Raw genomic sequence first — 15,655 nt, 5'->3', positions numbered from 1 at the left:
AATAAGTAGAACTTAATTTATGTGAATTACATTTACATCCTTATATTTTGTGGATTTCATATCATTTCAGTTGAAGAACATCTCATCCAATGCAAAAGTTATATTATGAGAACATAACATAGATTAGTATTTTGTTCTTAACGTTTTGGTGTCATTTGTGTATGATTAAATGAAAAAAAAGATGTGCAAACATACTTGTCCCCCACTCCACTAGGAGGCGCAGGAAGTCTGGCCAACAGACTTCGCGCAACACGAGGTGACTTATGGGTAAGATCTTTTGCGTCATCCTTCTGCCATTTTGTAGTAGAGATCAGAGGAGGGAAAGCGGCACACGTTGTTCTATAGATGAATAATACGACTCCAGAAGAAGTCATTTGAATTCAACTCGAAGCACGATGCTTTCTGCAGCCCAGTTACTCGATGAGTTAATGGGCCGGGACCGGAACTTGGCTCCGGATGAGAAGCGTTGTAATGTGCGCTGGGACGACGAGACTGTGAGTGAGCTAACGGCTAATGACTAGCAGCCATTTACGAATTGCACCAACACGCAGGTTTATTAAAGCCTGTACATTCCCGTGCGGGCTTAAAGGGGTGTTAAGAAGCGTTCGTTTGTATTCGCGGTGTAGTGAACGTGGATTCGTTTGCTAGGTTTGTTTTTAACCAGTTAGCACACTAGTCTCATTGTGGAATGTGAGCGCACGCGACGCGCATAACGTAACTTCAGCGTCCCGCCCTCATACAGCAAACACTGTTAGTGTTAAACCTAGGGAGCTGTTATGACGACTAGCCCTATGTAGTACTGTTTGAACCCGCGTAGTCTACTCTGTGGACGATAGGGAAGCTAACAACGCCATGTTAAATTCACAGAACTACTTTGGTCAGCAACATGTTTTATCGTAGTTTGATGATTTAGACTAGATAACCAAAACATTACTGCACAGTGCACAGCGCTAGAAACATCACACAAGTGTCATGGCAACCGACCGCAACAACATGCGGCAAAACTCGGTGTTGGCTGACACCTAAAATAAGCTTTCTATTAAATATATTTTTATACATCGACGTTTTATGTAAAAAGTTAATATGTAAAAGTTCTTTAGAGTATTTAGCAAAAGTGTATTCATAAGGTTTATGGATGTTGCGTAGCTATATATAGGTGCGGCGTGCGGGTTATGTTTTAACTGGGTTAAGGTTTACCACATGATTGTTTTGCTTTTGTTCTCTAAATGTATTCATATGCTGTAATATGTGAAACTATAGTGATTTCCTGGTGTAAATAAAAAATGCTTAATCCATTAGACCATTAACTCCATATGCTATGCTCGGTATATAGTGTTTGTAATGTGAAATAAATGGGACGGCCGTTGTTTTTGTGAGTGAAATAATTGAACGATGTATACAAAATCTGTCCAGGTGTGCAGGTACTACCTGTGTGGCTTTTGCCCTGCAGAGCTGTTCACCAACACCCGATCTGACTTGGGTAAGAATGGCTTCCGAAAATATGAATATGTTCCTTTTCATTTTAATCCTAACAATTGTCTAATGCAGTGTTTTGTTTTCAGGTCCCTGTGAAAAAATCCATGATGAAAATTTGAGGAAATTGTAAGTTGTTTGAGTGAATCTCATTTTAAATTGTAACATGTATAATGTGTTAAAGCTGTCTTTATGCCACAGTTTGCAGAGTGATGTTACTTCGCAATTCATCAACTAATAAACATGCATTTATACAACACAATACAATAAATACACATAAATACTAACACAATAAAACACAACAAAAACATTTTAACATAATAAAAAACATGCGTTTTCGAAGCAAATTTTGCATTTGTGGCACTGTTGATGTTAATAATTATCACCTTAATAACGTCACCATTGTCAATAAGGGGAATTACCAAGAATGTTATGTTCAAACGCATTTGATACATGATCTTACATTGAATGTTTAGGTATGAGAAGAGTTCCCGCTTTATGAAGGAAGGATATGAGAGAGACTTCCTGAGATACTTGCAGAGTCTCCTGGCCGAGGTGGAGCGCAGAATTCGCAGGGGTCATGCACGTTTGGCGCTGTCACAAGCCCAGCAGAACGCTGGGGTATGTACTGCTACAGCATTTATTGGCCTGACACAGTTTTCATCATGTTACCATTATATTTTACTATTCCTTTGAGACTTAGAAAACGTTTATTGCATCAGATTTGGTTTTTACATTCTTATAAAATAAGCTCTACTAATATAGAGTTTCGCTTTTGTTGCCTTAGAGGGTTTTCACATTTTCCCAGCCCACTTTCCACACATAGCTATTATATGGAGAACTTGAAATTACAGCTGGGTATCCATTCTGATTTGATTCGCAAGCTCTCGGTTCGAGTCAATGATTATTGATTTACATTTACATTTTAGGCATTTGGCAGACGCTTTTATCCAAAGCGACTTGCATTGCATTATCATAGGTATCTGCAATCCCCTGGGATCCAACCCACAACCTTGCATTGTTAACGCAATGCTCTTACCAATGATTTAATACAGATCCTATGGATATTTCTAAAAAAGACCAAAGCCGCCCTTTATATGAAGGTGATATATAAAGCATCCGCCATGTTAATTAAGCAATGAATGAACCAATGCTTCCTTTCAAGATATTAAGATTTTCCACCGTTGACTGAAAAGCAGCAGTCCAGCCATTCTTGAAAATAAATCATGTCTTTAAGCGTTTCATGTCTCTTCTGTTTCTAAATTTCCAGATACCAGGCCCAGTGGGGAAGAACGAGGAGAAGTCTCAGGTTCTCACGGAGAAGATTGAAGCTCTTGTTGTTCAGGTGAGCTCTAGAAACTGTTGCGGAGGTTAGTGTGGGTATGTTCAGGAGGCAGTGTTATGTTAAGTGTGTGTATATGTGTGATCAGATTGAGGAGCTCGGCTCAGAGGGCCGTGTTGAGGAGGCGCAGGGTATGATGAAGCTGGTGGAGCAGCTGAAGGACGAGAGGGAGGAGCTCAGTTCCACGCCTTCAGTAAGTCTCATTCTGTTGAACACACAACATATATATATATTTTTTCATAAATCTTGTTATAGCTCATTGAGTGTTACCTCGGGGGTGTAACAACTACTTATAACGGCAAAAATTTAGCAGCACCCTGTGTAGATGTGCTTATGATCTGCTAAAAGTGCTAAGAACTTGTATTTATTTGTCAAACTTGACCCCCAGCCCCATCCATCACATGCGTCAGCTGCGTGTGACAAGTGCGCTTTTCCTGGCGCAGGTCAGAGCATATTACTTCACAAGCTGAAGCAGCAGTGAAGCAACTTTTGATCACGCTCAATAATGTGATGGCAGTGCATTGTTAATTGCTAGAATGCACATAGAACCTTAAAAGCGTCTAAGGGTTATCTGTGTTTTAAACAGTCACGCGACTTTCCAAAAATACGCTGCTGTCAGGACTTTTTTGTCCAAAGCACATTTAAATGATTTTTAATACAAGTCTGTCTTAATTTAAAGAATTAAATTGTCATAAAATCATATCGTTTGTCATTACCACAGATACATAGCATGTTATATGCGTGTTGTGTTTGAGAGAGTAAAACGATTGTATAGCTCTGTCAATCACTCCTGCACTCTTCATCTCTCATCATAACATTCAGAGTCTGAGAAACAAATCAGATAAAAGTTTGAATCATGTTATCTTTATAATGCGTTTCTGGTGTGTACAGTAACGGGCTAAAGGCTGCGTCTGTGATTCTCTCTGACAGCACGTTGGTGTTGAGTTCTCTATCGTGCTTGAATGGATAAAACCACACAAGATTATGTCAGAAAGCCTGTTTTGTCTAACATTTTCTTAAGCATAGACTTCAAAGTGTGAAATAAAATCTTGAAGGTAGAGAGTTGTGAAAATTGGAGTGCGGTGTAGCTGCATACTCAGCAGCTCTTAAAGGGGTCACGTTCTTAAACGTGCTTTTGTGACTCCTGTCACTAATGTCAATCAAAGAACAAAATTAATCAATGTGATTTTATAGCTTTAATGAGAATTCTTCTGCATTTAATTTAGAATATAGCATTAAAGACTGTAAAGTGTTTAAAAACTTCTTTAAATGTCTGTTTATTTCCTACATGATAGCTCTCAATTATGTTGTATGGCTATAATTCATGTTAAAATAATCAATTTAATAGAAACATCAGTTACAGTACTTATCAGAATGTTTGCTTTCATTCATAAAATGACGCTGTTAAAGAAATACAGTGCATCCGGAAAGAATTCACAGCACCTCACTTTTTCCTCATTTTGTCATGTTACAATTCCAAAATGGATTCAATTATTTATTTTCCTCAATTCTACAAACAATACCCCATAATAACAACGTGAAAGAAGTTTGTTTGAAATCTTTGCAAATTTATTAAAAATAAAAAACAAAAAAAGCACATGTACATAAGTATTCACAGCCTTTGCCATGACACTCAAAATTGAGCTCAGTGTATCCTGTTTCCACTGATCTTCCTTGAGATGTTTCTACAACTTGATTGAAGTCCACCTGTGGTAAATTCAGTTGATTGGACATGATTTCGAAAGGCACATGCCCGTCTATATAAGGTCCCACAGTTAACAGTGCATGTCAGCACAAACCAAGCCATGAAGTCCAAGGAATTATCTGTAGACCTCTGAGACAGGATTGTATCGAGGCACAGATCTAGGGAAGGGTGCAGAAAAATTTCTGGAGCATTGAAGGTCCCAATAATCTGTAAATGGAAGAATTTTGGAGCCATCAGGACTCTTCCTAGAGCTGGTCGCCCAGCCAAACTGAGCGATTGTGAAGGTCCTTCAGTCAGGGAGGTGACCAAGAACCCGATTGGTCCTCTGACAGAGCTCCAGCATGTCTCTGTGGAGAGAGGAGAACCTTTCAGAAGAACAACCATCTCTGCAGCACTCCACCAATCAGGCCTGTATGGCAGAGTGGCCAGACGGAAGCCACTCCTCAGTAAAAGGCACATGACAGCCCACCTGAAGGACACTCGGACCATGAGAAACCAAATTCTCTGGTCTGATGAAACAAAGATTGAACTCTTTGGCCTGAATGGCAAGCGTCATGTCTGGAGGAAACCAGGCACCACTCATCACCTGGCCAAAACCATCCCTGAAGCTTGGTGGTGGCAGCATCATGCTGTAGGGATGTTTTTCAGCAGCAGGAACTGGCAGACTAGTCAGGATCGAGGGAAAGATGAATGCAGCAATGTATAGAGACGTCCTCGATGAAAACCTGTTCCAGAGCACTCTGGACCTAAGACTGGGGCAAAGGTTCATCTTCCAAGGGACAATGACCCTAAGCACACAGGCAAGATAACAAAGGAGTGGCTACAGGACAACTCTGTGAATGTCCTTGAGTGGCCCAGCCAGAGCCCAGACTTGAACCCGATTGAACATCTCTGGAGAGATCTGAAAATGGCTGTCCACCGACGCTCCCCATTCAACCTGATGGAGCTTGAGAGATTTTGCAAAGACGAATGGGAGAAACTGCCCAAAATAGGTGTGACAAACTTGTAGCATCATACTCTACAAGACTTGAGGCTGTAATTGGTGTCAAAGGAGCTTCAGCAAAGTATTGACTGTGAATACTTAGTAACATGTGCTTTTTTCGTTTTTTTATTTTTAATAAATTAGCAGATTTCAAACAAACTACTGTCACGTTTTCATTATGTTGTAATGTTTGTTGAATCTTGAGGAAAATAATTGAATCCATTTTGGAATATGGCTGCAACATGAAAAAAGGTGAAGCTCTGTGAATACTTTCCGGATGCTCTGTATATTGTATTGAGATCAAATGTGAAATTCAGCATCACACTCTGTGGTTAAGAATTGTTGTCAGGATGGCATCTCCACAACAAATTGAAATTGCAAACCCTCCGCACACATTTAAATTGCCTGTGTGGGAAGCAGACTGCATTTATAAATTTGTATTTTATTTATATATAAATATATAAAAATAAAGTTCACCTAAATGAGTTGAATTGTTAAGTTAAAACGATTCTAGTGTGTAGCATTGCTTGTGCCATTGCATGAACCCTGTTTGAACCGAACCGTGGAATTGTTGTATCGTTACACCCCTAGTTACTAGTACAATGAATAGAATTGTCAGAAAACACACTGTTTTCGAGTGCATTTTGTACTGGTGGTTTTGTTCTTTTGTCAGACTATCGAGAGCTTTGCGGCTCAGGAGAAGCAGATGGAGGTGTGTGAAGTGTGTGGTGCTTTCCTCATTGTTGGTGATGCTCAATCCAGAGTGGATGACCATCTAATGGGCAAGCAGCATATGGGATATGCCAAAATTAAAGGCACTGTAGAGGAACTTAAGGTAAATGAACTGTCAACTGTATAAACAAAATCCAGTGTTACCTGTTATGAAATGTTTAGTGTATTGTAGAGTATGAACTAAATATTTCTTGTATCGTAAAGGAAAAACTGCACCGGCGCTCTGAAGACCCCGAGAAGGAGGACAGAGGAAAGGAGAAGAAAGAGAAGGAGGACCGGGAGCGTGAAAGGGAAGAACGTGAGAAAAAACGCAAGGAGGAGGAGGAGGAGAAAGAGAAAGAGCGCGAGAAGGAGCGGGAGCGAGAGCGTGAGAAAGAGAGGGAACGCGAGCGGGAGAGAGAACGCGACAGGGAACGAGAACGAGATAGACGCGGGAGGCGGAGTCACTCCAATAGCAGACACTCCAGCAGAGCGTCAGACCGTCGCAGGAGCCGTTCACGAGACAGGAGGAGGTCCAGGAGTAAAGAACGCGACAGGAAGCGCAGCAGGTACGTTTCACATCCTCCGTAACAACAGAGCTTTCGTTTATAACATGTTTATTTGCAATATATGATGTTTTCAGGCAAAACACCATTCATTTTTTTGTCATCTTCCTGTATCACATTAGGTCTTGTTCAGCCAACTTGCTGTGTTGGGAGGGGTCACAAGTTAAATTGTGGTTTTGGAATTTTGAAATATTACTTGTTGATAACCGACTGCTTGTTGAACAGGAGCCGTGACCGCGAGAGGAGGCGCAGTCGGGATCGCTCGGACAGGAAGCGGCGCTCTCGTAGCAGAGAGAAGAGGAGATCTCGCAGCTCTGAGCGCAGGAGTCTCAAACACCGAAGCCGTAGCAGAGACAGAGACCGAGAGAGAGGCAAAGGAGACAAAGACAAGGACAAAACTTCTAAGGACAAAGGTGTGACATCCTCTTAAACTTGGGCTTATTTATCTGCTGTGTTTTACTTCACAGCATTTAATTCAATTACAAATCTGCTTTTACTCAAATGTGCTACGATTCTTCCCGCAGAGCACAAGGACTCCTCCGATGAGAAAAAGAGCAGCAGAAAGGGCTCGGCTGATAAGTCCAGCGAGCTCTCCAAGCTCGAGCCCATGGATGCTGAGCCTCCCAAAGCGGAGGTGAACGGCACAGCTGAAGAACTTCATTGTGAAGGTGACACACAGTCCAATTAAAACTGATCTGATAGGACCTCAGATCAGCTCCAGGTAAGTGCACCGTCCCCCCGGCCCGGGTCTCTCCCCCTCTCCCCTTCCCCCCTTTTTCTTTCAGTTCTGTCTGTGATTTTTCTTCCTGTTTTTAATAGTGCATCGTAAGTATGCACTGAAGATGGAGACTAGGCCGATGAAACGGAAGAAAGTAGAATGAAACAAACCCAGAGGGAAAGGCCAGTGTAGTCCTGAAAAACATGCCTGGAGGTACCTCGTTTTGTATCGGTCATACATCTGTCTCTTTAGACAAGTTCTCTTCCAAATTTACGTGTTAATTTTTTTTTCAATCAAATCCCTTTTTTCCTAACTCTGCCTTTACTAGGTAAATCTGTTTGCTTTGTGCTCCCACTGAGAATATATTGGTAGAAAAAACTTTGTCTGATGCACTTAAATGATTGTGTGCGCTCATGTGTGTACATGCATAAGCGCACATCATTTTGTCATCTGATCTCTGTAAGCTGTTCCTAAGAGGTCCAGAAAGTTCACTGAACTGCAATGAGTACTGATTTTGTTGGAGTTACATGGATATGTTGCACTTTTAATACGTCTGTTCTTAAAGTTGAGACCCGATAGCTTTGGGCTGATGGAAGTGTAGGGTTAATGAATTATTGCAGCTGACTTCCGCACCTCACACAGCGTTGGTGTCGCGAGCGACCCTCATGAAAGCCCATTTAAAAATCAAGGATTCTGTCAATCTATACAGGTACTCACCCAAGGTACTCCTTTCACTACCCACATCCATTTGAATGCTGTTGCCTGTCTTTACCCTATCTCTCTTCTCCCAGTTTTAAATGTCTTTGGTTTTGCTTTCTGTTGGTTTCAAGGGCCAATGGTTTACTCCGCGCCTAAACAGGTGGATGTAATGTGTCAGATTTACAGACGCGCCTGATTGAGACAGTTACTTGCCAAACCTTAAAACGGTCCTTTCTCCTTGTTTGTGTCGCTTTTTTGTTTTGCCTGTTAAGTAAGGAGTGATAGGTCTGAATTAGAGCTGGGCGATATAACTATGACAATTCTAACTATTCCAGACATGTACTGCTTTCGGACTTTTCCTTTTTGGTCTATATTGTTTAATAGCCATTGCAATATACTAGTTAATAACAGGATTTACTGTTTTTTTACTAAAACGTTTTCGTACCCTGGTAGTACGACAAACTAATCGTTTTGAATCGATCTGTTGAAATCAACCATTTGGTCTGATTCACCCAAATTGATCTTTCACTATTTCTTATGCTGTTGTTCCTACTGAGGTTAAACAGGATAGTTCACCCAAAAATACAAATTTTGTCAACATTTATTCTCGTTCATGTCCTTCAAAACCTGACGTTTTTTGCAGATTTTTTGATATGTCTCAGTGTTTTTTTCCAAACAATGGAAATCAATGGTGGAAATCAATTTTTATTTGGTTCTGTAAAAAGTCTTACAGGTTGAAAATGTCATGAGGGTTAATAAATGGAGAACAAACCTTTTGTGGTGACCTATCCCTTTAACTTTCTGCATTATCGTTATCTTTGTTGAATACAGGTTACTTTATGTGGGTTGAAGTCAAATGACTTGATGCATTAATTTGATATTACATGCAAAATCTTGTAGTATCAGTATGTCGTGAATATTTAATATATCGTCCGGCCCTAGTATAATTTACTATTGCAGGTGTTTATTTCAGGTCAACTTTATTATCTCTTTTTCTCTTATCCTCAAGATAGCAGTGCATGCTTTCAGAAAAAGATCAGCTATTCACAGTCTCAGTCAGGTCACGGATAGAAGGGAATTTAATTCTTCAAAGAAATACTCCAGTTCTGTTTGTGTGCTTTCCTTTGTTTGTACTTGTGCAATAAAATATGTTGTAGGTAAAAATGAATGTGCATTTAAGATAATGAATCGCAATATAGGAATGTTTATTGGTCAAATTGCATCGTTTATTGAAACAAATGTGGTTTCACATTTGTCATTTCACCAGTCATATAAAACAGTCCTGGAATTGTTAAAAAAAAGAAAACTATTGTTTTCCATGTATTTGATGTGTTTTTTGGATGTGCCATGAATGTGGTTTCACACACTAATCGAGTTCTCTCTGACCATTTTTGTACATCAGGGGAAGTTGGACAGCTGGAAGAGAAAGACCTGAAGACCTTCATCCCGCAACACAACTCTGATGCTTTAAACAAGGTGAACCACAGACGTAGTGGTCTATTACGCTAAAATTATAAAGATGTACAGATGTTGAATGGTTCTGTGTCCCTTTTCAACGTTTCGACAGGACCTCTCGTGTTATTTTAATCATGTTTGTTTGGTTTTCTTTGCTTTGGTCTTACTGCTATAAACCCATAGATGCAGGTCCACCCTTATTTTTGTTAGTATGCATTCAGAATGAATAAACAACATTGTGGCATGTTCGCTATGTACAGTCCGCTCAAGTAAACTATGAAGATCGGTTTTGTTGAGTATTTTGACTGGAAGCCTGAAAGGTCTCTTAACTGCTTATTTCCCCTCTGTATGCTAAATCCCAAATCTTTATACAATTTTAGTTTAGAGAAATTTTTATTTTGTTCCAGTTTTAAAATCTGTATTTGTCTCCAATAAAATGAAAAAACAATCTTTGTGTGGAATTTATTTGTTTATTATGTAGGGTATGTTCTCAACTTTTATTTTCCTTGTTACAAAGCAGCTGTACATGAAAACATAACACACAGTATTTACTGACAGAGAGAGAGAGAGAGATAAGATGAAAGAGAAACGGGTAATATCAAGTGACCTATTTGTTAGAAATGGTGACCCATACCCTAAATGCGGCATTTAACCCATCCAGAGAGTAGTGAACACAGACAGCAAGTCGTGAACACACGTACACCCGGAGCACTGGGCAGCTATCATTGCAGCGCCTGGGGAGCAAGCAGGGTTGAGGTGCCCTACGGCCCTCAGAATCGACCGGCAACATTAGTCAATAAATCCGACTCTTAACCATTACGCCACAACTACCCGTAGCGAATGCCTGAATGTTTGAACTTGCGTGGGGAGACCCCAATGGATTTCCCCTTAACCATTCAGCCACGACATATATTATGCAGGATATAAATTCCTATATGGGGTGGTAGTAATTTAAATTTACACATTCAAAATAATCTTCAGTACATAATTCTAAAACTGATGTCAGCACAGACTCAGCCCACATGGCGAGCAAAACGAGTGGAAACGGTGGCAAGAAAACCGGTCTCAGGGGAACCAGTTCTCTTCTGGCACTACTGCTGCATCGCTACAAGCTCCACAGTACTTGCACAACTAGGCTAAATAAACCGCAACAAAAGAAATAAGAGAAATCGATGAAAAGGAGCATGAACAACTGAAAAACAACATTTTCTAAATGCTGTAAACATACCAAAATTAAATGCATTTGAAGTATAAAAAGCACTTTTTAATGCGTCCAAAAAACGGAAAAAAATTCTTTAAGTTCATTTGAAATGCATTTGTAGGGTTTATTTTCAGCAGATAACATTTTTGTTTGTGAAGATGTTTATTAACCACACTGAAGTCATTTGGGTTTTTAATGAAGTGTCTGTCTGTGCTTTTTGGAGCTTCTACATTTTTAGACCCATTTAAAAGATAAAATACATTTTAAAATAGTATGTGTTCAAGTGAAGGAAGGAGAACTGAGATGACATGAGGGTGAGTTAAGGGTTGAACAAACCCTTTGCTACATTCAATAAAGAAGGGTTTCCGCTGTAGTGTCAGGTAGACAGCAAATACAGGAATTTCATGAGTGTTGTGAAGTGTTTTTGATGAAATGTCCTATTTAAAGCCTGCGTAACGGAGGAAAGTGATGTACAGTGTGTAGACCTCTATGCCATGGTCAAAAATGAGAAATTTCACTGCAGTGAATGAGTGAAAAAGAATAAACAAATGCATAAATAAACAATTAATAAATGAATGCATTGTGTGTTTCTTAAATGCAGATTTGTTAAAGTATGCTGAAATATTTAGAGCTCTAACATCTTCAGAAAATTAAATACATCTGTATTCCCAAAAGTGTGTACATCAAACGTAACCCTTTTCATGTATTTGTTTATTAAATTGTGTTTGTGCCACATCAACTCTATGAGCATCTCCACAATAGACCGTATATTGAAGAAGCATCAGATGACAATGAAGCAAATTTACAGGGTACCATTTGAGAGGAACTCTGATAGAGTGAAAGAGCTGCGGTACCACTATATACATGGAAGTCAGTTACTGGTTGTCCATCATTGTAACCTTTTTACAATTAAGCAGTGGTTCCCAAACTTTTTTCGCTTTTTTCGCATTTGTGTATCCAGGTATAAAAATATTTGATTTACATTTCAGTAAGCCTAGTCATTGATGATTTTCCCCCTCCCCTTTCTGTCAAATACCCCCTGTAGTTCCTCTGCATAGGGGTACATGTACCCCAGGTTTGGAACCACTGGAGTAGTGGCCAGTAGTATATTGAACTTTTAGAGAACATAGAACATTCCTATGTAATTGTCTGTAACTGTAGTGCATGACTCTTCTGTATGACTGATTTGATATTTTCTTTTTTTCCGCTATTGTAGAGAATAATGACATTGGAAAGAAACGAGACCCCTCACATCCTCGTGTTTGTGGATGAAGCTGGCTTCAACCTGGCCAAGGGCCAAAGATGTAGCCGTAATTTTATTGGCCACCGGGCCACGGTGGATGTCCCAGGCAAGCGAGGGGGCAATATTACTGTGTGCTGCCATATCTGAGAATGGTGTGGCCACTCACATCCCCAGTCTTGGCCCATACAATACACAGAAGCTCCTTCTTTTCTTGGACCGCCTTCATTTTGATTTGATCCCTGAAAATGAGAGAGGTCTTGTAGGGCCTCACCTACCACAATATGTCATTGTATGGGACAATGTGAATTTCCACCGTGGCCAGCTCATCAGGGCCTGGTTCACTACTCATCCAAGGATGCTCATGGTGTTCCTACCACCTTATTCTCCTTATTCTCACAGTTTTTCTCCACTTGGAGGTGGAGAGTGTATGAGCATCGGGCTCAAGATCAGAGGTCCCTGCTCCATGCAATGGATGCTGCTTGTGAGGATATTACATGAGATCAGTGTAGGGGATGGTTGCGACATGCACGTCGTTTCTTCCCTCGTTGCATCGCAAGGGAGAATATACGCTGTGATGTGGACGAGAATCTGTGGCCAGACAGTCAACAGCGTGTGGATGGCCGGAGGGTGAGGACAGCGACCAGTGAAGAACTGTTAATTGTGAAACTCCAGCATTATTTACAGCACTGCAGGCTGCATATAATTTTCACTGTTTTTTGTTTGTTTATATTGCAGTATATTATGCTGTATACATTTTCTTTTACTGTATGGTAGTTACTTTATGTTTATGTGAATACTTGTGTGCTGCAACCAAACTGCCTTCGAGAAATGAATAAAGATGAACTGAACTGATGTGTGTGAATGATAATGGTCACAAATTCCTTGGCAGTATGAGTGCATTGTGTAATGTCAAACCTTGGAGGCTACCCTTACCCTAAAATCCAAAAACAGTACAGTAACCATTGTCAATGAAGGACGGGGCTAAGACTGAAAGGTGGACATGAGCGATGTTTCAATGGTCCTCTGCCATAGTGACAAAACATCTAAACATTCTGACTTGCAGTGCTTACACAATGCCAAAGGGACGAAACATTTTGGGGGCACTGACTGTTTAAATGAGAAGGAAATTTAGTTTTGACACACGAGTGAAGTGTTTTGGGAGAGATATGAGCTTTTGCAGGTGAACCATGTTGTTGTGCTGAACCATCCACACTATTTTGGCAGAAGCATCAAGAGTGTTGATAACGTCCGGTCTGTTTCAAGAATTTAGTTTTGAAGCATGAGTGAACAGTTTTGGGAGAGATGTTAGCTTTTGCAAGTGAGCTATAGTGTTGTGCTGTACTGTAAGACTTTTTTGCCAAATGATCTTAGAATTTTGAGAATATAATTTCTGTTTCAATTAATGAGCCAAACCAATGGAGAAAAACTAACTGTGACACATGTATTGTTGTGTGGTGGAGGTGGCCAGTAGAGGGCGTATTTTACCATTTAGCATGTTATTCTGTTCTACTGTGCAACCTTGAAGAGTGTTCCCGGTGGAAGTCGGGTGTTGAACGTTTTCTTTTTATTTAGAATATCAAGATTTCCAAACAAACATGGCTACATAGCATTCGTTTCTTCAGAATAGGATACAGAAAAGATATAGCCTGAGGGAGCAGCTCTTAATACAAACAGGAAATATATGTGTAGTCTTAGTAACCTAACAAAAATAAAGATGATTTATAAATAAATGAAAAAATTAAATAACAACATGACATAAGGGGAGAATTCAGTCATTGTTCAGCTATTAACCTCAGTTGGGAAGTATTTTAGGCTATCATATATTTTTTGTGCTTTAGGATCTTTCAACATTTTTAAAGATTTAATATACAGTTTAAATTCATTTAAAAAAACAAATTCGGGAGATGATTTCACAATTCTACATTTGTGGATGAAGAATTTAGCTCGACATACAATCGTACAGAGCTCGTCACCCTTGTTTTGCAATATCAATCCAAATGTTAAGGTGTTGAACGTCACGGATGGTTGTATGTTGCACCTGTAAATAAAGCCAGAGTTAATAGGCTTGTTTGAGATGAACAAAATCTGCGCAGAACCGATCACCGGTGATCACCGTGAGCTGCATGCCGGTTAGAGAAGTGTCCGAGTTACGTCCGCCTTGCTCTGACCTCATGCTGACGTGTGCCCAAAAACTCTCGCGACAGCGAGGCGGCTGTGTCGGATTGAGCAGTCGAGCGCAGTTGCTCTCCACCGACTGCGCTACTCAAAAGCATGATGGGAAACGACTGACTGACGACACAGCTTCGTGCTCATTGGCTGAGAATGTCAGCTGATATTTTTTCCCCCTTAATTCTAAGAAGTCCATTACCTATAGCCTAATACGATTTACTTTTTCTATAGTACTTAGTAATTAGGACATGTTTTATTTTTATTTTCTTGGTATGAAGTGAAGTCCTGTTTGTTTTAATTTTCTCTTTATTGATAGATGTGTATTCTCTTTATACATTGACATTTTTGTACAACATTATTCCATTAAATAAATTAGTCAATCCATCAATACATGCATACATCTAATGTGACTGTTTTACAATTAGGCCTCATGTTTGTGTTTTTATCCGATATCTTTATTTGGATATGTCTGATTCCATGAGTGCAATAAACAAAACCCACACATGCTCATTTCTTAATTTAGAATGTGTTGTTGTTTCATATTATTTTTTAAGAATAATTTGCAGCACACACTTTTCCTAATCATTAAACATGAATTGAAACTTACATTAAGGTGACAAACAATTGTGTAATATATTTATATGGAATATTTGTCATGTAAAAAAGGGATAGTTCACCCAAATAACTTTAATAATAATAAAAACAATTTTCTTTGGTGCTGAATTATCTGCAGTCAGGACTGTTTATTTTTTACTCGACATTAATTTCATTAGATGCAAGTTGCAATACCACTCTAGATCAGATAGAATTATATCCCTACCATTTACTGAATAAGCCATTTTAAGTAATGAGCACTGTTCACCTTCGGTGATTCTCCTCATCATAACCATCTTCGTGTAAAAACAGTGGTATTTCAACTGCATCAACTTCGTCTGCGATAAAGAACGCGAACGCGATCTCTTCCATTGTTGACATTTGCAGTCCACAACACAGCGAGATTCAGGAAGTGTCCGGCTTGCCTGCACTTTTTTCACTCCTCCCCTCACTGTAGCCGCCTACTCTCGCCTATATTTCAGGCGAGGCTAGGCGCATCTCAAACAAGCCTAATATTTCCTTCCGGTCTCATAAATGTGTGTCACAGAAGATATCCCACACACATCTGGAGAAGATTCAAAACTGCGACCGGTACGGAGCGAGAGGGCGCTACACAAACTTAATAAATAGCCCAAATGATGCGTCGCTGAATGAAACTAAACATTATAAACGATTAATAAAGAAATGCTTAAATGTGAAAACGAGTTGCTGTTTGTCTTTGTTAATAACTACAGTGTCCTAAAGGAAAAAGTCGTCACTTAAGTGAACTTAACAGTATTAAAACATAAAATGAGAAG

General features: G+C 39.7%; 1 protein-coding gene across 3 annotated transcripts; it reads left to right on the top strand.

The window, feature by feature from the left end:
- Positions 1-219: 219 nt before the first annotated feature.
- luc7l3 (LUC7-like 3 pre-mRNA splicing factor) lies at positions 220-12,945 on the top strand. 3 transcript variants are annotated; one of them, XM_079456005.1, is made up of 11 exons: positions 220-494; positions 1,414-1,480; positions 1,563-1,602; positions 1,950-2,094; positions 2,744-2,818; positions 2,904-3,008; positions 6,176-6,337; positions 6,439-6,782; positions 7,005-7,192; positions 7,304-7,500; positions 9,599-10,087. In XM_079456005.1, exons 1-10 carry the CDS (start codon positions 396-398, stop codon positions 7,465-7,467), a joined length of 1,389 nt encoding a protein of 462 aa, XP_079312131.1. In that variant the 5' UTR covers positions 220-395; the 3' UTR covers positions 7,468-7,500; positions 9,599-10,087. The 3 variants fall into 3 exon arrangements, 2 of the variants coding, with proteins under 2 accessions (XP_079312131.1, XP_079312130.1); XR_013786636.1 differs by adding an exon at positions 12,069-12,945 and having other exon boundaries at positions 264-494; positions 7,304-9,672; XM_079456004.1 differs by having other exon boundaries at positions 264-494; positions 7,304-10,081.
- Positions 12,946-15,655: the final 2,710 nt, after the last annotated feature.

The sequence above is a fragment of the Barbatula barbatula genome (genome assembly GCF_947034865.1).
Source record: "Barbatula barbatula genome assembly, chromosome: 5".
Classification (NCBI taxonomy): Eukaryota; Metazoa; Chordata; class Actinopteri; order Cypriniformes; family Nemacheilidae; genus Barbatula; species Barbatula barbatula.
This window is presented reverse-complemented; position numbering and strand designations above follow the sequence as displayed.

Bases quoted from the DNA above. Each gene is read 5' to 3' on its own strand.
- luc7l3 (XM_079456005.1), top strand. From the start codon at position 396: ATGCTTTCTGCAGCCCAGTTACTCGATGAGTTAATGGGCCGGGACCGG. The intron at 1,481-1,562 runs GTAAGAATGGCT...TTTTGTTTTCAG, and splicing joins CAACACCCGATCTGACTTGG to GTCCCTGTGAAAAAATCCAT. The intron at 2,819-2,903 runs GTGAGCTCTAGA...ATGTGTGATCAG, and splicing joins TTGAAGCTCTTGTTGTTCAG to ATTGAGGAGCTCGGCTCAGA.